The sequence below is a fragment of the Dermacentor silvarum genome, chromosome 5 (genome assembly GCF_013339745.2).
Source record: "Dermacentor silvarum isolate Dsil-2018 chromosome 5, BIME_Dsil_1.4, whole genome shotgun sequence".
NCBI classification, from domain to species: Eukaryota; Metazoa; Arthropoda; class Arachnida; order Ixodida; family Ixodidae; genus Dermacentor; species Dermacentor silvarum.
Genome location: NC_051158.1, coordinates 8,197,565 through 8,225,506, shown reverse-complemented (window position 1 = coordinate 8,225,506; position 27,942 = coordinate 8,197,565). Strand labels below are relative to the sequence as shown.

Here is a 27,942-nt window from a genome sequence, read left to right as displayed (position 1 = left end):
AAGTGACACACGACCTGGTTGTACCATGCGCTTCGCGTTAGCAGTCTTGTGGGCTTGGCTCACGCAGCTGTACCATCTTTCCGACGGGGTGTTCATTACGGACATCGTGCCCGTAGATAGCTTGGGTGAGTCATTAAAAATGTTTAACAGTCTTAGAGCTTCTTGTGATAGGTAGTCCTTAACAGCCTCTCAACCACCACTCGTGTAGGACTTGTTTTCTTTCCTGGCACACATTTTATCGCTCCTGCTCTAGGATGTGCTGGTTTGACAAGTGTGTCGTGTAGCCATGGGAACGCTACCATCCAGGTATCCACGCGCAAGACTTCCGCATCTTGGAGGAAGGGACGGGTTCATTACTTATTTATAGCGACAGATGACACAGCACAGAAAGGCGCGTACGAGTGATAATTCTGGTTAAACAAGTTGATTTGGTGTAACGCATGTGTAAGTTATTTTACAATAATTTAAATTAAAAAAAACATTACGCAACTTGTGCGTGTGCGCGCCTTGATGCTCTGTCTTGAAGGCGACTGGGCTGTATGAGCGCTTGTGACAGGGGACATTCCTCTGCGACTGACTCTCTGAATGACTAACTCTTTATTATTTTTCTTCTCACTCCTTCTTATCTGTTTGTCCCCTTTCATTCTCCAAAAGCGAAGTGCAGCCAACCGCGGGCACGTCCTTGGTTAATCTCCCTACCTTTCCCTTCTCGTTTCTCTCTCTCTAGATGCTCTGCGTTTTGTTCCCCTATAAGGTAAATGCATCAGGATCAAGCCCGGGCCTTCAGACAACAGACAGGTAGTGAATCACCATCATCATCATCAGCCTATATTTATGTCCACTGCAGGACGAAGGCCTCTCCCTGTGACCTCCAATTACCCCTGTCTTGCGCTTGGTGATTCCAACTTGCACCTGCACATGTTCTAACTTCATCACCCCACCTAGTTTTCTGCCGTCCTCGACTGCGCTCCCCTTCTGTTGGTATCCATTATGTAACTCTAAAAGTCCGTAGTGCGTAGTTATCTATCCTAGGCACTATATAGCCTGCCCAGCTCTATTTATTCTGCTTAATGTCAACTAGAATATCAGATATCATCGTTTGTTCTCTTATCCACAACGCCGCTCTCTTCCTGTCTCTTAACGTTAGGCCTAATATTTTTCGTTCCATCACTAATGTGCGGTCCTTAACTTGTTCTCGAGCTTCTTTGTTAACCTCCAAGTTTCTGCCCCATATGTTAGCACCGGTAGAATGCAATGATTGTACACTTTTCTTTTCACCGACAGCGGTAAGCTCCCAGTCAGGATTTGGAAATGCCTGCCGTATGCACTCCAACCCAATTTTGTTCTTCTGGAAATTTCTTTCTCATGATCAGGGTGCCCTGCGAGTAATTGACCTAGATAAACGTACTCCTTTACAGACTCTAGAGGCTGACTGGTGATCCTGAATTCTTGCTCCCTTGCCAGGATATTCAACATTATGTTTTTCGTCTGCATATAATCTTCCACCCCACTCTTACACTCTCTCGGTTAAGGTCCTCATTCATTTGCTGTAATTCGTCCCCGTTATTGCTGAATAGGACAATGTCATCTGCAAAGCGAAGGTTGCTGAGGTATTCGCCGTCGATCCTCACTCCTAAGCCTTCCCAGTCTAAGAGCTTGAATACTTCTACGCATGCAGTGAATAGCATTGGAGAGGTTGTGTCTCCTTGCCTGACCCCTTTCTTTATAGGTATCTTTCTACTTTTCTTGTGGAGAACCAACGTAGCTGTACGCTGTGCAATCCTTGTAGATATTTGCCAGGATATTCGTATGCCGCCTGTACTCCTTGATTGCAGAATGCCTCTATGACTGTTCGTATCCCTACTGAATCAAATGCTTTTTTATAATGTATGAAAGTCATATAGAGAGGCTGATTGTACTCCGCAGATTTCTCTATTACCTGATTTGTGACATGGATAGGATCCATCGTAGAATATCCCTTCCTGAAGCCAGCCTCTTCTCTTGGTGGGCCAAGTGTTGCCCTCATTCTATTGGAAGTTATCTTGGTGAATATTTTATGCAATACTGAAAGGAAGCTAATGGGTCTATAATTAGTCAATTCTTTAACTTCTCCCTTCTTATGAATGAGTATAATGTTGGCGTTCTTCCAGCTTTCTGGTACACTTGAAATCGGGAGGCATTGCTTATAAAGGGCCGCAAGCTTTCCGAACATGATATCTCCTCCATCTTTCAATAAATCGACTGTTATTCCATCTTATCCAGCAGCTTTTCTCCTGGGTCATGTCTTTCAAGGCCCTTCTAACTTCATCGCTACTTATAGAAGGAGCCTCTGTATCCTGTTCATCGCTGTTAATATTGTAGTGAACAGTGTGCTTCGCGTCCGCAAAAAGAAGAAAAAGCTCGACATCATGGGCGCAACATCAGCTTAGTTGCCCGACGAATAAATGTTTGCTTGTTCCGAGTCTTCTGTTCCCACAAGTTGGTGACCTCGGACGCTTCCCGCATCGCAACTATTCGTCCTGCCGCTTCTTTTCGACGCCATGGAATCGAACTCCCAAGACAATGCCACACCTTCCATCGCCACACTCAAGCTTCCCGAGTTCTGGCCCCCAGATATTGAGCTCTGGTTTCTCCACATTGAAGCGGAGTTTCGCCGTCACCGCATCACATCGCAGACGGCCAAGTACGACTATGTTGTGAGTGCGCTCAGCCCTACCACCACAGCTTTGATGCGCGACGTTTTGCTCACTCCCACACCTGACAACCCCTACGATATCCTGAAACGGGAGTTACTACGACGCACGACCGACTCCGAGTCGCGACGCATTTAACAGATTCTATCATCGGAGGAACACGGCGACCGAAACCCGACCGAGCTGCTTCCTCACATGACCCTGCTACTCGGAGGCAATTCATCTTCAACAGACTAAAAAATCGTCCGCGAGCTCATCGGAAGAACCAGGTACGGATGATTTTATGTCCCTCACCTGCGGCAGCGTCTATTGAAGACTTAGCAACAACGGCGGACCAGATCATGGATACTTCCCATCCTTTCGTATCTGCCATCCAACGTTGTCAGGCGCCAGTCTCGAGTCCATTGCAGTTAGAGTAGCACTTTGACGAACTCAGTGCCTCAAACGCACAGCTTGCTTCGCAAGTGCATCAACTAACTACTGAACTAACTACCTTGCGTTTCTCTGCGGGTAGAGACAAGTCACGTCATCGCACGCCCAGCCAAAGCAATTCCCGCTATTGCACTGCTGCTATTTGCTGGTACCAAGCCCGATACGGCACTCGTGCACGTCAGTGCCGTCCACCGTGTAACTTTTCGGGAAACGGTCGGGCCAGTCACTGATGACGGCAAGTGCTACCGGCCCGGCGTCAAGCCGTCTTTTCTATGTCCCCGACCGCGTAACGAAAGTTCGTTACCTTGTAGACACTGGCGCAGAAATTTATGTGCTTCCGCCTACCTTTGACGACCAAAGACGACATCGCCCCGACACCTCCTTTCTCACTGCGGTCAACGGTTCTAATATTAGAACGTATGGCCAGAAATCAGTGACTCTTCATCTCGGACTGAAGCGTCCCTTTCGATGGCTATTCACCGTCGCTGACGTCCGTGGCCCCATCATCGGTGCCGATTTTTTGCGGAAGTTCAACTTGGTTGTCCACCTACGCCTATGTCGCCTGCTGGACTCCATGACAAACCTGTCGGTACAAGGAATCACCACAACTGCACCGCCCTTGCGTCTCCTACAAGCACACACCCAGGTATCGACACCTTGGTCCACCATCCTACAAGAAATTCCAGAGGTATGTCAACCCCCCTCACCAGATCGCCCAATCCTGTACAAGGTCACGCAACACATTGTGACGAAAGGACCACCAGTATATGCCCGACACCGCCGCTTAGCCCCTGACCGCCTAAAAAATGGAAAACAGGAATTCGATCACATGCTCGAGTTGGGTTTCGCTCGGCCGTCTGCTAGCCCTTGGGCGCCCGCTTTACACATGGTTCCAAAGAAGACAGGTGATTGGAGGCCATGCGGAGATTACCGCGCGTTAAACAAAGTGACGATTCGTGAACGGTATCCTATTCCTCACATTCCCGACTTCACCGCTTCGCTTCACTATTGCTGCACATTCAGCAAAGTGGATCTAGTTAAAGCTTACCATCAGATTCCTGTGGAGCCTTCCGACATTCCTAAAACCGTAATCATCACACCATTCGTCATGTTTAGATTACGTCCACATGCCCTTCGGTCTCCGAAATGCTGCTCAAACGTTTCAGCGGTTCGTTGGCCAAGTAATACGTGGGCTGATTTGTTGTTTCGTCTAGTTAGACGAGATTCTCGTTTTCAGCCGATCTGCTGCAGAAAATTAATCGGAGCTGCTTAAGGTCTTCGAACATCTCCGTCAATACGGCCTCATTATCAACGTCCCGAAGACCGAGTTTGGCGTCGATTCCCTCAATTTCCTTGGGCATCGAGTTGATCAACGTGGCATTCAGCTCGCCTCACTCCGCGTTCAAGTCATTAAATATTACCCGCAACCATCGACCACAAAGAAATTGCGGTAATTTCTGGGCCTCATCAATTACTACCACAAATTCATTCCTCGTTGTGCATCCATCTTGCAGCCGCTGCGCAGTCTGCTCTCGAAGAAACCCCAAGCAAACACGCCTCTACTATGGACTAATGCTGCCGAAAGTGCTTTTGCCACTGCCAAAAATGCTCTCGGTTCCGCCACTCTTCTAGCGCACCCGAAGCCAGATGCGAGAATTTCCGTTATGGTGGAGCCGTCCGACATAGCTGTTGGCGCTGTTCTTCAACGGCTGGTTGATAATGCTTGGCAGCCCATACATTTCTTCTCGAGGAAGCTGACAGTGCAAGAAACTCGCTACAGCACTTTCGGCCGCTGAACTCCTAGCAATCTACCTCACTGTCCGCCACTTCCCTGATAACCTCGAAGGTTGCCGGTTCTTTATTTTCACCGACCACAACTCACTGATTTATGCTATTACTTCCAACACTTTCTCATACACGCCACGTGAGATTCGCCAGCTTGCCTATATTGCCGAGTTCACTACCGACATTCGACATATCAATGGTACCAACAATCCCGTTGCTGACACCCTGTCAAGGATTCACATCAACGCAACTCAAGTCGCTCGTTCGGGCATCGACTTCATGCGCCTAGCTACTGCTCAGCGCACAGACCTCGAGCTTCCAACACTCCGAACTGCGAACAACTCCCTGCGCTTCGAAGAGGTCTTGCTGCCTGGCTGCGACTATACCGTCATTTGCGACGTGTCTACAGGTCGGCCACGACCGTATGTCCCACAAGAATTCCGATGACAGGTCTTCGACACTCTACACTCCTTATCGCACCCAGGAATGCTAGCTACGCAACGTCTTGTCACCTCCCGCTACCTTTGGCCCCGTATGAATGCTGATGTCCGTAGCTGGGCGTGGTAGTGTATCCATTGCCAGCGTGCCAAGGTAAACAGACACACCATGAGCGCGCCGGGTCATTTTCCGCCACCAGACATTCGTTTTGGCCATGTTCACGTCGACATTGTGGGTCCGCTACCACCGTCCGCGAACCAACGTTACATACTCACTTGTATCGACAGATTTACCCGCTGGCCGGAAGCAACGCCGCTAAGCAACATCACTGCAGAATCTGTTGCACAGGCTCTTGTGCACACCTGGATTGTTAGTTATGGCGTGCCACACACCATAACGACAGACCGAGGGAGAAAATTCGAATCGTCCCTCTTTCGGGCTCTGTCCTGCCTTCTAGGCGTAACACACATACGAACTACGGCTTGCCACCCCAGTTCCAATGGCATGGTGGAACGCTTCCACCATCAACTGAAGGCATAACTGCGTGCGCAGGACTAAACAATTCCATGGACAAAGCTCCGGCCTCTGGTTATACTAGGTCTTCGCACCGCGCTGAAAGAAGACACACAGTGTTCATCCGCAGAGCTGGTTTTTGGCACGAGACTTCGCGTACCCGGCGAGTTCTTTGCCTCGGGACCGACATCAGCTGAGCTACACTCTTACGCCGACCGCCTGCGAACTACTATGGCTACGGTCGTACCACCGCCGCTCGCTTCGACAGGATTGCAAGACCGTTTATCTGAGCCCATCATTACTTCATACCAGCCATGTCTTCATCCGTCACGATGCAACTCGCACTCCACTACAAGAACCTTACGACGGTCCTTTTAAAGTCCTCAAGCGCGATCTTAAGTACTTCATTCTCCTTGTTAACGGACGCGAAGGGACGATATCTATAGACCGTTTGAAGCCAGCTCACATGAACGCTGGCAACGCCATCTCAAGCAGATAAACCACTCGACGGCAATGCCTTCATCGCTAGGGGGGGAGGGGGGGGGTGAGCCATGTAGTGGACAGTGTGCTTCGCGTCCGCAAAAAGAAGAAAAAGCTCGACATCATGGCCGCAACATCAGCCTTAGTTGCCCGACGAATAAATGTTTGCTTGTCCCGAGTCTTCTCTTCTCACAATATAATGTTCACACAACTTCCCCCGCGCGCGGAAGCGGCCACGCTGGCCGCTGGTTATTGCGGTACGTGAACGTCGTATGAAAGGCTTTAAAGGGAAAACACGCACTATCTCTGTGGCACGGCAGCGGCTGTCCAAAGGCGTAACAACCGGAGTGACGCGATAGTTGACTGGCGACGTGTGTTCCCGATCAGTGTAGCGCCCGATAAAATGGGACTGAAACTTCACGCATAATCTAGAAGATTGAACTGGTGTCCAGAGCAACACTTCGTCTTCAGCGTTCAAGGAAACGACATGGTGGGATGCATCATAGCGAGTTTTGCGGTCTTGTTGACTGGCGTCGGTGTTGAGGTGGGCACGTTGGCGACACCGGGGAATGCGCGAAACGAACTGTTCACACACTGATGTCGACGAGGGCACCGGGACACCAAAGAAAGAGATGTCGAGGATTGTGATCGGTTGACGACCATACACAAGGAAAAAGGGTGAGTACCCCGCGTTGGACGGCCGTGCTGTATGCGAAAGTGATGAATGGCAGAATGACATCCTAGTGGGTGTGGTCAGGGTTGATGCACATTAACATCATGCCGGACAGCGTGCGATGAAAGCTCTCTGTGAGGCCAGTAGTTTGAGAGTGGAAGCTGAGAGTCGTTTTATGGATGGTGTTGAACACACGGAGAGCATCGTCGAAAAGTTTTGACAGAAAGGTCTTGCCACGGTCACTCAAAAGGACACGTGGGGCTCCGTGCCATAAAAAGATGGCTTCCTAGAAAAAAGCTGCAACCTCCGCAGCGGATCCTGAAGGTAGTGCGGCTGTTTCAGCGTACCGTGTCAAGTGGTCTACAGCAGTGATGATCCGTCGGTTGCCGCCAGCTGATAAGGGTAGCGGTCAATACAGGTCTATACCAACGACTGCGAAAGGTGCTTCAGGACAAGGTACAGGTTGGAGCAGTCAAGCCGGAGGTGAGGTCAGCCGTTTGCAGTGTTGGCAGAGCGAACAGGAAGCCACGTATTTCGCTACGCTGGTTGCAAGTCCGAGCCAAGAGACGCGGTGCGGATTCGCTCACAGGTTTTATGGAAAACATAATAGGCCTTCGAGCCATCCTGCAATAAATACATTTTTATCATCATCATGGAAAACAAAGTGACCAGCATTGTGTTCGTCGTGAACGGCCTCAATTATCTGGGCCCGAAGTGATCGGGGAACGACAGGAATCCAACGGTGTCCTTCGGGATGAAACACGTACCGGTATATCATGAAAGTTTTGATCTTGAAATTCTTCGACTGCCGACGGAGCCGTGAGTCGGTGTGCGAAATGATCCGCTAATAGGTTCCATAATGGAGAAGTAGTAGGAGTCGTTACGTTGGCAAGATGCAAACGTATGAGGATGGTTGGATGGGAGCCGGTCGAGAGCTGCGAGCGAAGGAAATGCAGAAGACGCGCCGTGCGGTTTGCTCATGGAAGGTGTTAAGCAGGCAGCGTTTAAAGATGCTGGTAGGGGACAACGAGAGAGAGCATCGGCATCCTGGGGTTTCTTTCCAGAATTGTAGGTACGTCGAAGTTGTATTCTTGTAAACAAAGTATCCAACGGCCAAGACGTACCGTTAAATTCTTTAACGTCGCCAACCAGCACAAGGCGTAGTGATCAGTAATGACCGTGAAGTGGCGGCCATGCAGATATGGCCGAAATTTTCGGACGGACCAAACAACGGCGAGACACTCTTGCTCGGTAATCGTATAATTTTTCTCTGCAGTTGTCAGCGTGCGACTTGCGTATGCGGACCACACGTTATTCGGAATTTCGCTGACGTTGCAGAAGAACAGCGCCTGTACCATGGCTGCTGGCCATATGTAGAATATTGGGTGCGGTGTTGTCGAAATGACAAAGCACAGGTTCGGACGTGAGGGCACGCTTGAGGGTGTCAAAAGCAATTTGGCATTCGTAGTCACTCGAAGGAAGCAACGGGTCTCTCTCATAAACATCGTTGCCATGGAGTTCTCCTGTTGGCGTCCTCGACAAAACCGCGCTATATACCAGCGAATACCTAAATAAAGAATTAGCAGTGGCTTAGCTCGGCTGTGCCAGGATATACGTAGCGTGAGCTAAGTCGGCCACATCGTTCAGAACCGGCAGACCTGGTGGCATGGGCGGGTAACGATACCCATTGGTAAAGCTAAAGAGTGAAATCTTCTGCTTAACGAGAAAGTTCTTGCACGTTGTACAAACCTGCGCCCCGGTTTCACCCTACTCAGGCGGCGCCGCTAAACTCAACGTTTCAGGCATGGCACCACGTACCGGCGTCAAGTCTTTCATGTGCCACAGTCTTTCACACACGTCGCACAAATATCCAAACGGATTGTTTAAGAAGTCCGCCTCGAAGGTCCGAGTCGCACTGGAGCTTTCGCTAAGTTTCACCGTATAGCCAGTCAATCGGCGAGCCTTGACGTCATCGACGGCGTCTTGTTGTTGCTGCTGCTGAGATGGTCGGGCACGTCCGCTCAGCCTCCTGGCGACGCCGCTTTGCTAGACGTTCCTCCCTTTGCTCCGGTGTCTCCGCAGTGCGTTTAGCCTTCTTCTGTTCGTTCTTCCTACGCTCCACCGCTAATTGCCAGGCAACTACTTCGGGATCTGATCAGTTAAGCTTCTCCGCTCTTCTGCGCCACTGAGCAGCAATTTCGCTCTCCTTCTCCATGGCTATACCACACTGGCAAACGCCCAGCGCAAACGCCGGGAAACGCCCGGCGCGCTAGCTGTGCGCCGTGTGACGTCACTGCTCCTCGCGCAAACGCAGCACGGCTCTCCAGGAGCCACGCGAAACTGCTCAACCTCGGCCAGTGTAGCTCACGCTACAATAACAAATGGGCCGGGGCGGCCGGGTAGTGTAAAAGGCAAGGGCAAGTGTACGTATTGCTAGAGTCGCCAGATGGTTGTGCGCAGTAGCAGGAGCAGGAGGCGCTGTCTGACCGACCCGAACGCTGGTTGCGTAGCAGCAACCTGAGCAGACAAGATTGGCGTCGAAGGTGGGGCAGCACAGCTCTCAGCTCAGGCCATGGAGGACAGCTTCTCTTCGATGTAGTCGCGCAGGCCAGCAACCGAAGATTGAGGTTGAAGAATGGGAGGACTGAGTAGGCCATACGCTTGGAGCTCTTCGCATATGAGAGTCCAACTCAGCATACGCAGGTCCGTATCCGAGGAAGGAAGCATGTCACAGACGACAGGCGGTAAACGGATGGCCTGCAGTGCGTACAGATGTTGGCAAGTCGCGATGAAATCATTAACAGTATTCACATTCTTGATCGCCACTGCGCTGAACGCGACGTGGGCAATGCCCTTTAGGATATGACGAACACGGTCTGATTCCGTCATGGTGGCGTCAACACGGCGACAAAGGGCGAGGGCGTCTTCGGTTTAAGAGGTGTATGTTTCCCCGGGAAATTGTATGTGTCCCTCAAGCTTTTTCATGGCGACCTCAAAGCGGACGTTTGGGGTGCGGAAAATCTACCGAAGCTGGTGTTCGAATGCCACCCAGTCAGGCAGGGTGCTCTCGTGGTTGAGAAACCAAGTCTTGACAACGTCAGCGAGATAGAACGCGACGTTGCGAAGCTTGTGAAAATCATCCCAGCCTTTAAACTTACTCACTCGGTCATAATTGTCCAGCCAGTCGTAAACATCGTCACCACGAAGGCCAGAGAACAAGGTGGGATCACGCTGCCGCGTGCTGACGGTCCATGAAGGAACGGCCGGCGGGGCAGAGACGGTGACGCTGGAGGCTCCTGGTGGATCTTCTTGGGGCATGGTGGCGGAAAGCGGAGCAAGCGGCGACCTGAACAAAGCTCCAGGGAAACTCGAAGTCTAAGAGGACCAAAGGATCGAGGGCAGCCTCCATCACCTGCGATGCAGCTGTTACACCTCGATCCTTTATTCAGCAGGGCTACTCGCTGAAGAGAATGACACTGGCCATGATGATGGATATATACAGATGAAGAAGATGGATGACTAATATAATGCTGACTATATTTAAATACATTGTGTCTATACATGGTGTTCACAGTGAACAAAAAATGTTGAAGTGAAAATATACGTATGAGGTAGCCGCCGCTGGTGCTAAGTGCGCTTGTCCTCCTATCGTCAGGATTTGCAGTAATAAAGCGACATTATGAATTAAAAGCCGTGCACATCCGCGTCAACAATGCTGCAGCAAGCTTTTAGCCCCAATAAAATTGAACTGAAAACTTAGAGGCACCTCAAAAGAAACCTCAAATCATGTAAGAGAGCTCTGGTAATGGGACTTTAGGGGTGGGGCTCTAATGACCATCCCCCCCCCGCTGCCCACAGAAAACCTTGGAGGAGGTTTGGGCCGCGACCTCCCCCCCCCCCCCCCCCCCCCTTTCGCATAGTCGTGACCTATGGTGGGCGCGGTGAATCGAGCTGCCCAAGTACTACAAGTCGTTCATCAATAATAAATGCTGTGCCTCGATGCGAACAAGACTAAAATTTTGGCCTTGGTGCCGTTCCCTTAGGCCACACCACGTTAATTAAGGGGAAAAAATGGAGGAAATTATATCTGTACTAACGACAAAACAGCAGCCTTACTTTGTCCTTGCCCGAGTAAAAAAATTGAAGGACACTTTGTAAATTTGTGGGTTCGGCGAAAACCTGTGGCCATTCGACTGACTATGCTGTCTTTTTTTTTGTTTTTTTTGTGTATGACACCACCAGTGGAATGGGAGTGTCATGGCAATCAATCATGACATGTCGTACATGGAGGGGATACCCAACACAGTGGCGTACTGGCACAAGAAGAAGCAGGATGTCTTTGCTATGATTCGACAACTAGACAAGCCATCTGCCTTCCTTACCCTCCCTGCGTCCGAGGTGCACTGGAACGGACGAAGGAGCCTTGCCACGCGCGCCGCTGTGCCACCACGTGATTGCTGAGAGAGTGTTACGGGGAGAGGCCACAGCTGGCACCGTTCCAGGACACGGATGGACGCACGGTCGGACACCACGAGTATGAGCCATTAAAGGCTTTCGCCTTAATATACTGGGCGCGTGGCTACACCCGTCAATGGCACAAAAAGCAATTCGTGCATTAGTACACTACTTGAAGTGCACCGGCTTGAGAGACCGCTCCCTGTGCATCATCCCATGTTCACTAAGTACTCCCTCTCTCCCTCTTTTCCTTTTTATGTTCCGCCTTTCCCTTATCCCCAATGTCGCTAGTCTGGTTGAACTCCCTGCCTTTCCTCTCCTTGCTCTCTCTCTCTCTGAGGTAAGACTATGCGATCACCACCTTAAGATTTATTTCTTGCTGTTGCTAGAAAGAAAAGCACCTCGGGTGAATTAAGATTGAAATGGGCAGCCTGGGCACTGTAATAATGATAATCATTGAGGGAAACAGGAGCGAGGTGTTCGGTAAACTTACTGGAGCCCGATAAACTCTGCGTGCGTGCATCGTGACCGTCGGTTTTGGTAACTGGAATGATAAGACGGTAATGCGATGCTAAATTTTCCTATTAGTGAATTTTCGTTTGTCCATATAAACAAACTGGTGTTTATGCCGTAGAGAGTTCTGCCGCTATCCGGTAATCCCGAAAACGCAAGTGGATTACAGGGTTAACGGAGGCGTAAAGGGGAGTGACCAGATTGGTGGCTCCACCGGATGGCTCAGAGCTGAATCAGCTAAATGCAGAGTTATTATTGCAGTAACGAAGTGTGCGCCACCTCGCGGTGTGTGTACATTTTCTGCATTAGCGTAATAGTGAACACAACTGCTGTTTAAATGTTTCTTTTTTTTTTACAAGAACAGTCATGGAACAAAAAACCTCTGTATAAGGCATTTCGATTAGATGAAGCATCAGAAGGTGTCGCTATCAGTGTCCGGTAGCTTCGGTTACCAAAGACTGTCTGTGTGAGCCACCGCATTGTTGGCGCCTACTCGTGGCGCAGTTATTCTTGTAATGACTAAGCATATTCCGCATAGCTACTGGCGTAAAGAGCCAGCAGTGATGTAATAGCTTACGTGCAGCTAATTAATTTTTTACTTGCCTTCGACAATACCACCCATGTACCTGTTCCTATACAGAAAAGGAACAACTACAAATAAAAAAATAACAGTACCCGTCCTAACGCGTTCAACATAAAACGTCACCAGCTAAGAAATTTCTGGGCCAGTTGGTTTGATACAATTACTTGGGCCACAACGTTTAAGCGATGCGGACAAAGAACGACCAAGCACGTGCCCTAACTTTTAATATAACTTTATTTTGAGAAGGAATATACTTCTGTCTAAAAACATCCGAGGACACCTAAGCTCTGAAAGCGAAAGCACTAATGTCCAGTTGAACGCCGCTGAGCGGTCCTTCGAGCTTTGCGCTACGAATAATGTACCAAAGTGGTACGTACTGCCCGAGTCAGCAAGCAGCAGTGTGCGGTGCGAACGTCACATGCGGATCCGCGTCCTGCGGGACGAGGTACCGAGGAAGCCGCAGTGGTCACCAAGGGCGGCAGGCGCGCGCAGCAGCTAAGCGAAGTGGAGGTGAGAGAGAGAGATACGGACCGTGCGCAGGCTTCCGAGAGCGAGAGAGAGTGTGACGTGGCGTCGCGGTGAAGCGCGCTCCCCTCACGCAACACCTGGCACGCTAATGCAGATACGGTCTACCATTTCACCCGCTCTTCTTCGTCGAGGCGCGCTTGTAACGCGGCGTCGCAGTCAATGGCAATGCATACTTAGGTGTCGTTTCGTTGCTGCAGACCGCAGGCATCGGCTTTTGCTCAATGGGTCATTTGACGCTTTCGCAGCGATAACAACACCCAATAGCAACAACTGGAAACACAGTGCAAATCCCCGCACATGGAATGCCAATTGGCATTTTTCTGGTCCGCTTCGCTTAAGCGCTAAGATACCCAGTAATCGCCGGAATATGTCGCTACCAAACGCTGCAAAATGTCCATGGTTGTGTCAACAAGGTGTATTCGTTAAATGCTAATAGGTTTACAGAAAAGCTAAAAATCTCTGTTACCACGCGTCCGTGAAGCACTACACAAACTTTTAGTACTTCAACTTACAGGGCTGGGAATTTGCCTTGCGTAAAAGTATGAGAAAGCATGGTAGCGTTAGTAATGCCTGAAAAAAAAAAACATAAAAAAAACAGCGTGGAAAAAAATTGAGAAAGTGATTGTGTTGTGATTATTTTGCTTTCCTCCATTGAAGGTGACTGTTTGGTCAATGGAGAAACAGCTTTTCATGGCAGAGAATACAACGTCGACACGCCATGCGAGCGCTGGTTCTGCAGAGGCCCGATGAATAAAACTCACGGCGAGCTAGTTCGTGAACCGTAGGTACCTCGTGTCTCCTCACTCATTTAGTATGTAGAAAGGCCACAACAATTTTATACTTAACTGCTAAGCACTACTACAAACTTTCACGAAATGGCTCTTTATCTGACTAAACTAGATAAGCTTGCGAATATTTCTATGAAGAAAACACGACTGCACCTTATACGTAAATAACTAAGCAACTGTATAATTCTTCGAGTCCACAAATTGGTTGATTCTATTATATGTTTATTCACTACCAGCGCACTTCTGCCATAACGCTTCTTTGGACGCCAGTTTATTACCGCTAACAGGAATAGCCGCTGGAAATGCGAATACCTCAGGAACCATCGCGGCCATTGACGGGATGTTTGCGGCCTAGCCAAATGAATTTCACTCGAAGTGTCGAAATTGAAACTACTTCACCAGTAATTGGCAACGAGTAATGATGTAACCACTATCGTTCGCCAATACCATTTCGTGCTAATTGAGATATTTCGTCGGGGATAGAACTTAGTCATGTGTCGGTGGGTGGATTGGCAGTAGCAACCAAGAGTAAACAATGAATAAGTCCGCGCGGGATGATATAGATTGGGCCCTTTTTCAAATCAGAGAAGCGCGAAGCAATATTATTTTTTTATTCAGAAACATAAATGAAAATTAATGGCCGGGTGAAATGCAATATGTTTACCCTTTAAAAGCGCGGTCATGGATGGAAGGAATAGGTCAACGAAGTTGGCAACAAGGTACAGGGTAATTCAAAGCGTAAAAACACAACCAGGAGTCATTAAAGCGAAGGAGAGAAAAACACGGACAATAATTTGGGCACAAATGGTCGAAAGAAAAAGTCCACGGAGATTAGCAAAGATGGCAAGCAAACAATCGGGAGGGAAAATGTTGATGATATCGGAAAAATGAGTGCCTTGCTATTGAATTCCTGAGCTGCCTGCCCCAGGGGAAAGTCATATCGGATCCAATATTCGCAACAGGATAAGGCATGTGTCATCTGAAGCAAACGTCTGGAGAAGCCTAAGAACGTTGTAATAGAATGGCAATATTTTCACCCAGCAAAAGCCGTAGTCCGCCTTCCAGAAGGAATGAATAATTTGCGTGGACATCCGATTTGAATAATTTGCTGAGGGATATCCCACATAGATGTTGTGGTCGTCGACAGCATTGTTAGCGAAAACCATGGCACTTTGACTACGACCACTCTTCGTACAATAAAGTTTATTCTCTCTCTCTCTCTCTTGACTACGACCCTGAAAGAAAGAGGCAGACGAACGAATGGAAGTCCACGAGGTGACCGGCGTCGAGTAAGGTGCGCCGGGAGAATTCCACGCAAACACGATGTTGGTCGTCGTGCTCGATGCCAGATGTGTTGGCAACCATGAGTTCTCCCATGAGTGCAGGCGATGAATTAAGCGTTTATTTATCGGCATGTGGGATTCACTACGTCATGGTAGTTGTTACATGGGAGCCTTTGGGAAATGCAGTCTTCTGCCTGATACTGCAAAGCCGAACATTACCTTTAGCGTCGCAACATCTGTCGCCAAGTACAGAATAGCTGAACTTACGAATTTGCCGTACTCTGCTGACTTTTCCAATCAGTTTTTTCTTTGTCCATCTGTGAAGTGAGCCCTACCGCAGGTAGGGTCTAAAGCGGTGTATAGACATTACAGCCGACTACTTCTAATGGGAGCTGCACAATAGATTTATTTGTTAAAAGCTTTTGATTGCGATAGCAATTATGTAGACACTCCAAGCGCATTCGTGCCGTCGCCGTCGCCATCGCCGTGATGTTTCGTATAAAGTCCAAATACGATAACATCGTCGCCGCGCGCCGTACGGTGTATGTGCGAGTGAAAGCGTGTGAGGGTCAACCGACGATCGCGGCTCAATCTCGCGCACGTGAGGGAGGAAGAGCGCTGTCTTCTGTGGTGCGCGAGGCATGGGGGGAGACGAGGGAGGGCGAAGAGCGTTCTAATCCGGCGGCTGCTGCTTCCGGCGCGACCACCGTATCTTGAAAGCGATCTGCGACGTGGACAAGTGCGCCCCCGCGCAAGCCTCATCTGCCAAGCGATCTGCGATGTGGACGAAGTACGCCACGCCTAGCATCGGTAGCTTCGTATGCACTTTGTTTTCGACGTTTAATTCACGTTAAATCGAAAGACAGCCCGAACCTCAATCTTCTCGCTGCTGCCGCCACGCTTCCTCAGTCCAGTGTTTTGACAGCGAGATTCCGCGGTCATCAAGCGAGATGTGTTCATGTTTTTCAGTGCGCCCGGGACACCGTGTTTGTTAATTTAGCTAGTAAGCGAATATTTGCAACTTTATACGGCAGATAGAACTACTATCCTTACTTAACAAAGATGTCCACTATTTTGCTATCGCAAATAATGCTTCCGTGCCGCCTTCCTCCCTCGCGCGTGCGAGATTGAGCCGTGATAGTTGGCTGACCCTTGTAAGCTTTCACTCGCACACACAGCGCATGGCGAGCGGCGACGATGTTATCGTGTTTGGACTTGATAGGGAACATCACGGCGACGACGACGGCGGCGGCAGAAATGCACTTCGGAGTCCGTATAATTGCTATCAAAATAAAAAAAATTGTGTGATTCATAGCATGCTTGCGCCGCCTTGCGTATATTGCGAGGGCTACGGGTTTGAAAAGATCGGGCTTCCTGCACTGGCTATATTTCGATGCGAAGCGGAGATGGTCGCCGCCGTAACCGAGGGTGCATGTATAGCGGTAATAAGGCTTGGGACGTATCAGAGAAGTTGGTGCATAGGAATATTGAGGCGAAGAACATAATTATTTGAGTAATTGTAGGACACTAAAGTGAAGTGACGTCGTAGCCAGCGGTTAGTGCATAATGAGAGAGAAACTTCCGGGAGCCCCGGTTAACGATACCGACGCAGTGTACACATCCTTATTGAATTACTTTTTGATTTAAATAATGCTATCAACCCCGCTATGGCTATGGCATTCATATCTAAACTAAAGGAAACGCCAAATATTGCGCTACTCAAGCACTGCTCATCTGCTCTGAAGAGAAGGAATAGATGTGTTTTATGGGCTAGGTTGTAGTGGCTCGATAGTATTGCTGAGCTGCTGAGCACGAAGTCGCGGGATCAAAAACAACCGTGTACTTGCGTTGTAGTCCACACTAATGAACCCGAGGGGGTCAGAATTAATCTAGAGCCCTCCACTACGGCGTGCCTTTTAATCAGAACTCGTTTTGGCACGTAAAACCCCAGAGAGAACATAGAGAAGAAGAGAGAAGAGATATCATTGCTTTATTGCTTGATGGCATAATGCTTATTCAGTGACATGAACCAAAGTGTCAAGGTAGCTTTTACATTCGGTCATGTCTGCTTACATTTCGAGCTCAATTTAATATGAGGTCAGTAAAATAAATCCTAATCTACTGATGAAATTTTTTATCTCCGTTTGCAGTTGCCGGAAGCCAGAACCACCAAATCGTTACTGCAGGATAATAAAACGCCGAGCCCGGTTTCCTCATTGTTGCCCTCGTAGAAAGTGTCGCCTTGATGGTTGGTCCGATGAAAAGTATGAGTGACTAGCCTCGAATTGCCGTGCCTTGGAGGGCGATGAATCTATGCAACAAGACATGAGATACGTGACCGAGAGACCTGTGGAGAAACGCGTTAATAAAAATATTCTTGAACTTTACTCGTATTATTATTGACCACACTACTTTGAATCCAATGGTGTAAGATTCCCACCTTATGGTGTCTTAGCGTGTAGTTGAATCAATATTGTAAAATTCTAGAAGGGCATAACCGAAAAACAGCGACATTGTTGCCGCGCATGTTTCTGGCGAAAACGATTAACCGTCATCTTCACGTCCCCACAAATTGTTATTAAAGTATGTTTCTGTGCCCCCACCCCTTATGTAATACCCTCTTCGGGCGGGCCTCTAGGGGTATTTTGAATAAATAAATAAAATGTTCAGTACCATTCCACTCTGTGAAGGTGGATGACCAGCAGAGCTGTATATATGAGGATAAAGTATATTGATTGAAATAACGACACATACCGCAATAATTGTAATTTTCTACCGTCTTTATTGTTTTGGCACTAAGGCGACTAAGCTAGCATTTCCCGCCTCGCGGTATTCCGGGTCTTGACGCACGACACGCAAACGCTTGACGTTAGCGACCCGGTCATCGTCCGTATACTGTCCTCCAGCCATCGGCGTGCCCATGCGCGTTTCTGTTGTCGACGGCAGTCTTCACGGGCACGCTGTTCTTCGTCCGGTGTGACAATACGCGACGGACCAGAACCATCGACCGACATGGACTCGCCATTAGCAGCCTCCCGCCGCCTTCGCGCCCCTTCTCGCTTCTGCTCACGCCGTCGTTCTCCTTAGGCATGCTGTTCTTCCTCGGTCCGCACAATCCGCGGCCTCCCCATCACACGGCCGGAACGCAGCTGAGACGACGTGTCTATGTAGTGCGTGACGTCGCCAGCGAAAGGGATACACCCTTTGGCTATTTGGCTAGTTTTTTGCTCAACGGAGCTGACTGTAAAAGGAGATGACGACGAACGCGCGAGCAGTGGCAGAAGTGCGTTCCCATGGTTGCGCTGACGGGCGCCAACCAGCCAGCTGTGGAAGAAGATGATGACGATCGAGCCATTGCTGATGATGATAGTTTTTGGTCTACGCGCTCGGTCTACGTAGGCAGCAATGCGCTGGAAACTAGCGTATAACAGCTCCGCAGTAATAAATATATATTTCAGGTACACATGATGGCAGTTTCATAAAAGAGTTTAGCATGTGATATTCAAATGAACTTACATACCTTTCTAATCCCGGGCTGCTTGCATCAGCACATTTATCATTTGAAGGGCAGAACTGAAATTACATTAAAAGGCCCCCCTACCCAGGCTTCATAGCTAATTTGAGTTATGCGCTGGAAGTTGTTACGTATACCTCTAGGGAGTGTTCTACGGCAAGAATTTTTCAAATTAGTTCGATAATACCAGAGGTAGAAATAATCTGAAGTGCGCTAAATCCATGATTTCAGGAGGCGAGCGTCACCACCAAAGTAGACGCTCGGTACACTGGCCCCCGTCTAGCCTCCGCAAGGGGAATTCCTTCCCTTCGTTCTCCCACACCGGAGCCGGAGGATCGCGTGATGATCCGTCACGGGCCTTGCCTTCTTTTTCTTTCTCTCTCCCTCTCTCTCGCGTTCTTGCTGATTGGCGGGCTTGCGGTGACGCTCTGGCGCTCGTTTTGAACGACAGAGGAATTTGCACGCTCTGCACGAGAACACTTGATAAGCGGTCACACTCATAAGCGGCCACAATCACGAGCACTGGAGCAGAGGCGAAAGGATTGTAGAACACGGTAGAAATTGTCATAGTTTCGTTCTATGCACGCGGGACTACACGACGTGGGAGCAAGCAGACAAAACGAAGGTACATATCTCTTGCTACGGTACGAAGTTAAAAAAAAAGAAAAACACGCGAGCATTCTATTTGTATGTTTTATTATTTCTCTAAAGTTTAATTTGTATATTTAAGGAACAGCTTAAACTAATAACTGACGTTGCCTTGAATAATTCTCGAAGTTATGTGCCACTGTGAATGACGTCACAACCCTGTCATGTAAGTAGGCGCACTTGTACGATTGACGTCGACTCTCCGGTTGGGAGCGCGGAGCCCGCGAGGAGAAGGGCAAACGGGGTTTGGTTTGAAATTTAAGCTCTTTCTGCGGTGCGCAGGGACGTAATACTTAGATGACATGACTATGAGTGCGCATTGTATGCAATGCGCTTGTCAACTCAAAATTTCCAGAGCTGGGGAGGGGCCCTGTAAATATATAAGCATAATCGTTGGCATTTCTGTACGAAGATCTCACTAATGAGTCATGAAATTGCGCAGTACTCCTTCAAGCTTCGCGCAAGATCCAGTTGCGCAGCAAACGTGCCTTGCATTAAAAATTCTGAGCGAGATCTAATCTGCAGCTATAATATAGGCTGCGACTTCTCGGTTTCTGGAAATAAACTCATTAGACGTACTCATCCAGCTGTTTTGAAATGCTCTATTATGTGCTTATTCAATAAGATTACATAAACACGATTTTCTTTCTTGTTTTTCGCGAATGGAAGAGCAGACGTTGCGATGCTGTTATAATAGAGGAGTTACTTATATTTGCTGGTTTAATCCACTCGGCCAACATATTGCGCTAACAACTTTCAGAATTCTTTGCGGCTTCTATACAATATTACCACCTGCTTCTCTCGTTTTTCATTTCTATCATGAATTCCTATTGCTGTGTATAAAAATTAGCCGTTATGGACAGTAAGGCATCAGTAATTGGTTGTTGTTAGTCAAAAGCCCGGTTTCAAGAAAAAAGATGAAGTGATTATGATGGTGACCATAAACCATGTTTTGAAATTTTTATTATTAATGTGTGGATTGTCCTACGATTTCTAAAGGTAGAACAGCTCAGTAATGGTTTAGTTTATCACAAGACCACGTTCTCCTTTTTCGTTAGCGGACTCACAGCACTGCAATGACCTTAAACTCGGAATTACGCAGTCATTTCATTGGATGAAGGCAAAAGACTTATTATGTGTGACATACGTTTTTCTGTTGTAGTACTGTCAGTTGTGTGCGCCACGCTTGTTGAGTTGACCGATGAAAAACACCATGTTGTCATAGTTAGCATCAATTACGGTGGTGAGTAGTTTTGCAGGCTTCACTGCAACCAAGAATCCCGCAGTATAAATTTGCTCGCCACGCACGCAGTGAACACAGGATAATAAGGTGCCTTAGTGACTCAGGTTTCGTGTTAGGGAGAATGTTTCTTCCTCATCACTTTTGCAAATGTTGTAGACAGCATCGAGTGGCCCGTTACTCCCGTCACTCGGCCATGGCATGAAGAGACAGAAAGACAGTGCTCTGAGACGGTAGGGATAGCAAACTGGAGAAGTCAATAATAATCGATGTCCCATTAGATTCAGATTGCCAAGGGAACGTTTGCAAAATGCATATTAGAATGAAGTTGAGAAATTTTTGGCGTGTGGTGGTGTTAGCTGACGCAAAACATTTGATACTGGTGATGGCGCGGTGAAGCATTCGCCCTCTAGTGGATTTAAAATCGGGTGATGGTAAAAAACAGCTCAAGTGATTTTGAAGAACCTCCTTTTTTTTCAGGGACATTCACCATGGAAAGCTTAACATTGAAAGCAATAGCAATAGTGGTAACACTAATTGTGCGTAGTGTTGGTTCAAAAATTTTTTTATTGCCAGAAGCACTAACTACTTTTTTTTCGAAGTCAGTGTCCTGACTTCGTAATTTCCCTTTCCATTATACTTATGCGTGTATGTATTTGCTGTTTAACGTGATAGATAGTAAAACCAAGTCAAGCGAGGACTTCTGCTGAGCGAATCTCAGTGAAATTTTCGTAGTGCGTTAGGCTGGGTGTCCTGGTCGTGTGCACCAAATGAGAAGACGGAGAGTTCTTGCTTCCTGGCAATGCATCATCATCATCATCATCATCATCATCATCATCATCATCATCATCATCATCATCATCATCATCATTATCATCATCAGAATATATTTATGTCCACTGCACGACGAATGCCTCTCCCTGCGATCTCCGATTACCTCTGCCTTGCGCTGGCTGATTCTAACTTGCGTCTGCAAATTTTTTAACTTCATCAATCCACCTAGCTTTCTGCCGTGCTAGACTGCGCTTCCCTTCTCTTGGTATCCATTCAGTAACCCTAATGGTACACCGGTTATCCATCCTACGCATCACATGACCTGCCCAGCTCCATTTTTTTCTCTTATAGTAAATTAGAATATCGACTATCCTCGTTTGCTCTCTGATCCACACCACTCTCTTCCGGTCTGTTAACGTTAGGCCTAACATTTCTCGTTCCATCGCTCTTTGTGCGGTCCTTAAGTTGTTCTCGAGCTTCTCTGTTAACCTCCAAGTTTCTACCCCATATGCTAGCACCGATAGAATGCAATGATTGTACACTTTTCTGTTCAACGACAGTTGTAAGCTCCCTGACAGAATTTGGTAATGCCTGCGGTATGCACTCCAATCCAATTTTATTCTTCTGTGAATTTCCTTCTCATGACCAGTGTGCCTTGTGAGTAATTGACCTAGATAAGCGTACTTCTTCACCGACTCTAGAGGCATGCATATTGTTCATTTATTGTCGTAAACACTTCTGAACCTTGCTCTCGATCGAAGAACTTCTATTTGGCCACACTTTTCTAGCTGTTGGTGATGTCAACGCAAACCGGACCACCAATTGTGCCGGAAATCTCTAGGCTTGCTCCGGCTTGCTCCACCGATTGCGTGCGACGTACTTGCTCCTGCGAAAGCAACGCAACCTTTCTTAACGCAAGAATAGGTGCACCGCTCTTGTTCTGTCATTCCCGCGAATGTGAGCCATGGCGCCGCGCGAGTGTGAATTCGTTGCAGTTAAACATGTTTCTCGAAAAGGTGATTACTGTCGCTCTTACAGTGCGTGCCTGTTCTGACATCAACACTGCTGTTAAGAGAAACGTGTTTGTCTCGCGGGACAGTTTCGACTTCGACGCAGTGTTTTTCAAATGCTTAAGTAAAACTATGCATGTGTCTTGCCTAAATTGAGTTATGCTACTTGTGACAAGATGCGCAGTCAATTTAGAAACAATGGCATCCGTAAATTCTGAATTGCAGCTTACAGGCTCAAACTCTATCTCGTGTTGACCGTCGCATCAGTATCACATTTTGTTGTATAACAAGATGCCAGAAGACGAAACTCGCGGGCGAAATCCAATCAGTAGCAGAGCAGCTGACGCACAAGGTGAAAAAAAAAAAAAACCCAGAGAAATGCGAGTCTGCACTCTTGTGAACAGGGTGTAATGACCATAGCCGCTGCTTTTGGAGTGATTAGACTGAAATAAATTTGCTTTTGTAGAATCGAACGCAAGTGAAGTAGAACCACCGATAGTGCTGCCGAACATTGGGAGGTCATGAATGCTACCGGAAGAAAGTGCTCGAAAATTTTGTCTGAAGTACTGAGCTTGCGTACAGCACCACTTTGTGTACGGTAACGTAAGGGAAATGGCTTATTCTTTCATATTATGATTACTGGTGGCCCTAATATTAAATAGTAGCAGAAGGATAGTCTTAATCTATTTTTTATGTGCACTGTATCTTAAGTTCACACCTTCATGTGCCTCTAAGCACACGTAAGCTATCTGCGACAGCTTTCGTCAGGAGAATCCCTAACATTTTTCTGGAAAGTGAAATCGTGGTTAGGATTTCGATATCAATCATAATAAGATATACAGGAGTGAAACATAGGTTATAAATTATTATGTTGTGCTAGATGCCTAGTTGCAGTTTGTATAACAGACCCGGTGCTTTTAGTGCCGGGCATAATGGCATCGAAGTATACATTTCCTCTGAAAAGATTACTAACATTGATACTTACGCTTTAGGAAGACAGCTAGAAGATTGAAATAGCCTTGGCTATGGCCGTAATTTCTGACGAAGAGTGGTTATATATGTTTCTACAAAATGTGAAAATGAGCACGCTGGCTAATAATTTTTTTTGCTTTTGCAGTGTACAGGTGCATGCTTCATTTGTCTGCTAGCCAGGGACGTGAGAAAATCTTAGTTATATAGTGAGCCCCCTGACTGTTGACCTTGGACTGTGTGCCAAAAAAGAATGGGTCATTCACCATAGTTGGCAGGGCCACACCTGCATGAAGATAAACGGAGATCAGCACACTCTGTGAATGTATTCAACAGCTGGCTTTACACGGTCAGAGTCTGTGGTACTGGGGACAAGATGATCTTTACCGAAAAGCGATGGCAGACAAAGCAGTTATTGATATGAAGTGCCCTGCTAACAAGTGTGAAACATGATTGGTTCTTTTCTGTTATGTCATAGGCAAGCGGCCTAGATATATAGTTCGTTCTCTGAAATAAAGGTTGTTGTGCGTTTTCTCTTGGGCCATCTCCGTCACTCTGTCACCCGCTACAACAGTTATTGTATTTTCGCTTGCTCAAAATGGCCGTGACCAGTGTTAGCAGGATTGAATTTAAACCGCAAGAGCATTGGTTAGATTCAATGCCTATATTTTACGAACGCCTACGGATGAGCACTGTTGTATCATGCGCGTACAATCGCGATCTTACTCGGCAAACTTCATAGAAGGTTCACTTTGTGATATAGACAGGCCAAAAATTTTCACCATCGTCTCACCTCGAACTACGAATGTCAGGTTTAGTCGGCCGTTTTCTTTATTATGTTTGTTTCGTACTCTCCTCTATAATCTTCTGATCCCCTTCCCCGTCTCTATGCAGATCATCATGTCAGTGGTCCTATGTAAGCTGGCAAAAATATTCGCCTTCCAAAGGAGAAATTCTCTCTTCCTCTAGCCCGTCAAAGAGTACTGTGACGCCAGGAATAGTAGGAATAATGACAATATGCAGAGCTCTCGATGTGCCCATTAATCGTGAGATTAAGCGTATGAATCGTACTCTCTGTGCAAATCAGTGCTGTAAGTGAGCAATCCCTAAAACATAACACTGGTCTTGCTCGATTGGCAAAAATTGTACCCAAGGAAGCACATCATGGACAACGATTGCGGATACGTCGTAACGTTCAAAATGCGTTTCCAATAAGCATTGTTTATTCAGGTAGTAGATCCAGCAGCGGTCAGCATTCGAGTTGAGTAATGAAATGGTGACAATTTGTCAATGGCACCTTGTCAACGATAAACAATTCTATAAGCAGCAAAATAAATATTTTTTTTTCGCATTCTTGTTTTTTATTCAAGGGGACTGCCTTTATCATGGACACTTTGTTGTTCAAGGCACGATGTATTATCTTGATACGCCTTGCGAACGATGGTTGTGCGCCAACAGGATTAATTATACAGACGGATATCTGCATCGTTTCAGGTTAGTTATTGTGTTCGTTATCCCTGAATGAGCTGCCACAAGTTGGGCCCGGCAAACTTCCTTCACTGAATAATTTTTCGGCTCGTAGAACGCTAAATATTGGGTGCACACATGGCACCATCTCTTGTAACATTATAGATGAATTTCTCGCCCCCTAGGTCTTTGCCCTCTAATGCACGGGGAATATGCATAGTGTTTTTTTTTTTTTTTTTTTTGCGACGTTACTGCTTTTTTGGCTTGTTCTTACCATGTGTTCCTAAGGGAGTTCAATTTTCAGCTGCCCGGAACCCGATCCACCAAAGCCGCTCTGCTGGCATGAAGCTGGAAAGGGCAGGTACCCGAAATGTTGCCTACAGGAAGTGTGCCCCGTCCAAGCAAATAATACGGCAGTCTCAATGAGTCCTCTTCATCAAGACAGTGCATTTAAAGATGGCACCACAGGCAAACGAATCAAGCGATGATGAAACACAATTATACCTTCACAAGGAAGCTCTATAATAAAGAATATCTGAAATATATGCGTTAATAATCAGCACACCGTTTCATGACCATTTGATAAGGCGTCCATCACACTTAATTGACATCCGCTGTTGGCAGGTCACGCATAAATGTTTCATTTTCAGCGGCACGATTGGCATAAAAGCTGGTACCCACAATTAAAGGAAAATGCGCACCGAAAACAAGGGAAGCACCCACTACCGATCAGCTTGTTTTCATAGGAATGACCATGTGAGACAAAGTGCTAATGTATTTTGATCACGCCATGAAAGAGATCCCATTATGGCCTTTCTCCAGGGGTTTGAGACTTTGGAGTTTATTGAAGACAGGGTCAGGAACATTCTTAAGGAGATGCCTGTCATGTCCTTCGTAATATTTTGGTGGGTATATGCGATTGCCAGTCTCAGCTGAACATTGCTTACCGCCGACGTGCTCATGCTATGTAATAGACTTCAGATATATTTTGCATGCATTTATTATCTCCCTACAGAAAAAAGCTGAAATTGTGCTTGAAAAAAATGGTTTTGCACTTTATAACAAAGATTTCAAGTAATCGAGACCCTTTGCGGCTTTCCTGACGTACACCGAAACCGACGGCGAAAGACGGGATTTATTTTGTTTGAGCGTCAGCGACGCCGGTTGCGTCGTGCCGTTCGAGTATAGACGCCGGTTCTTCGCCACCCGGACGTCGCGGAGCTCGACGCGCACGCGCGTTGCGTCGGAGTATATCTGCGGCTTAATTAGGAGGAAGTTTTAGCTCAGGTGCTGCTAAGCATAGAGTTTCTCACTAGTTTTATAGTGTGAAACTCTATGCTGCTAAGTACATGTAAAAAGAAAATTCGTTTTTCTCGGCGACCACTACACCAAATTTGACGAGGTTTGTTGCATTTGAAAGAAAAAAAGAAAGCTTAAAATCTAATGACTGTTGGTTTCGAATTTTCGATTTGGTTCTTAATCTTTTTATTAAAAATTGACAAAAAATTGAAAATTTTCAGGAAACGAAGCTACCAAGTTTACAACTTTGTAACTCCGCAATGAAAAACGATATCACATTGCTATGAATTGTATCTAATAGTACGTCTAAAGCGGACAAAATTGATATATTACACATGAATCTCAAAAAAATTCTAATATGGAAATACAGCTTTTTGCACAACCCTTGTACACAACGTAATAAATCCAAGGAAGATGTAAACTGGCACATCGAATTTGCCCGCTTTGAAAGATCTAATCAAGGCCGTTCATAGAACCGCGATATCTCTTTTGATGCAGAGTTATTAATTTGTAAACTTCGTGATTCTATTTGTGTCGAACTTTCGAATTAAAAAAAATTGTTTTAACAAAATTCAGGCCCTAAATCGAAATTCCCCTTGCAACAGTCACTCCCTAGAATTTACCTTGCTTTCTCAAATGCAACAAATTTCATTAAAATCGGTCCAGGGGCTATCTCAGAAAAGCGTTTCTGCGTTTTACATGTATTTGAATAGGCCGCTTTGCAGTTGGGCTCGAGTTAAACTTCCTCTTAAGAGCGCCGCTCTAAAACGTTGGCGGAAGTGAGTTTCGAAACTATGACCCCACGCTCGAAAGCCGAGTGTCTTACCCAATGGACTAAACCAGCAACCCAAGATGGCAGGCTTGTGCAGTCTGCCTTATGACATCACGCTACTTGGACTGGAATTTCCATTGCCAAACCCGGGGTGACGACAGCGGGGACGTCAAAATCACCACGGGCTTCTCGGGAGCGTCCCCATTAGATACTATGAGAATCGGGAAACGTGACATGACGTCACTCATCGAAGTGGGCCGGCCTTGTACTATCTAGGACGCATTGGTCAAGCGTCTCAACGCACTCACTTGCCCGCGAGGAGCTCATAACACGAAGAACCGCTGAGCGGCGTTAATTGGATAATATTTTTTCACATTCACAACTAATAACCGTGCTTAGGCGTCCTCGGATTTCTTTCATGTTACCACGAGTCCTACAAAAATATACTGTGGCTATAGTACAACTGGATCTTCCGGTGATCCGCTCAATGAACAGATTACACAAATATTCTTGAGCACAGCTCATTGCTGTCATGCTGCCTTCTGGTTATTAGGACTAGTCAAGTTGCTGTTCGTGGCAACTTTTTTCCTAATGTCTTGGAACCTTGTACCACTTGTTTTCAAGAATAAAGGTATTATTATTATTATTATATTATTATTATTATTATTATATTATTATTATTATTATTATTATTATTATATTATTATTATTATTAATGCTTTTTATGTTGATTGTATTAATTTTTTTTCTTCTCGCATTCTTGAGGTATTGTGATGACAATGCACGCATCGCCATTGAGAAATTATTGTTGAATATAACAGATTTCACTGCTAATTCTAATACTCATTTCATTCTTTTCGCATATTCTCATATATATATATATATATATATATATATATATATATATATATATTCTTTCTTTTTCGTGTGCTCTGTAAAAATGGCTGTTTACTCAACCGTCTTGTATTTTGCTCGCATTAATGTATTCGTCTAAATCATCGATTGCAAAGTAATTCCCCTAACACATGTCTCAAATCTCTCCGACTCTTGCTCACTCCGCCTGAGTGGGTATGGGCTAGTGACTT

General features: G+C 46.8%; 3 protein-coding genes across 5 annotated transcripts in view; 2 read left to right on the top strand and 1 right to left on the bottom strand.

The window, feature by feature from the left end:
* LOC125945518 (uncharacterized) overlaps positions 1-27,942 on the top strand; it is a 166,816-nt gene that overhangs the window by 21,890 nt on the left and 116,984 nt on the right. The gene's annotated exons all lie outside the window — the stretch shown is intronic.
* LOC125945521 (uncharacterized) overlaps positions 1-27,942 on the bottom strand; it is a 162,047-nt gene that overhangs the window by 65,622 nt on the left and 68,483 nt on the right. The window lies entirely within an intron of this gene.
* LOC125945520 (uncharacterized) lies at positions 20-17,551 on the top strand. The gene is made up of 3 exons (XM_049667333.1): positions 20-125; positions 13,751-13,874; positions 17,315-17,551. Exons 1-3 carry the CDS (start codon positions 26-28, stop codon positions 17,436-17,438), a joined length of 348 nt encoding a protein of 115 aa, XP_049523290.1. The 5' UTR covers positions 20-25; the 3' UTR covers positions 17,439-17,551.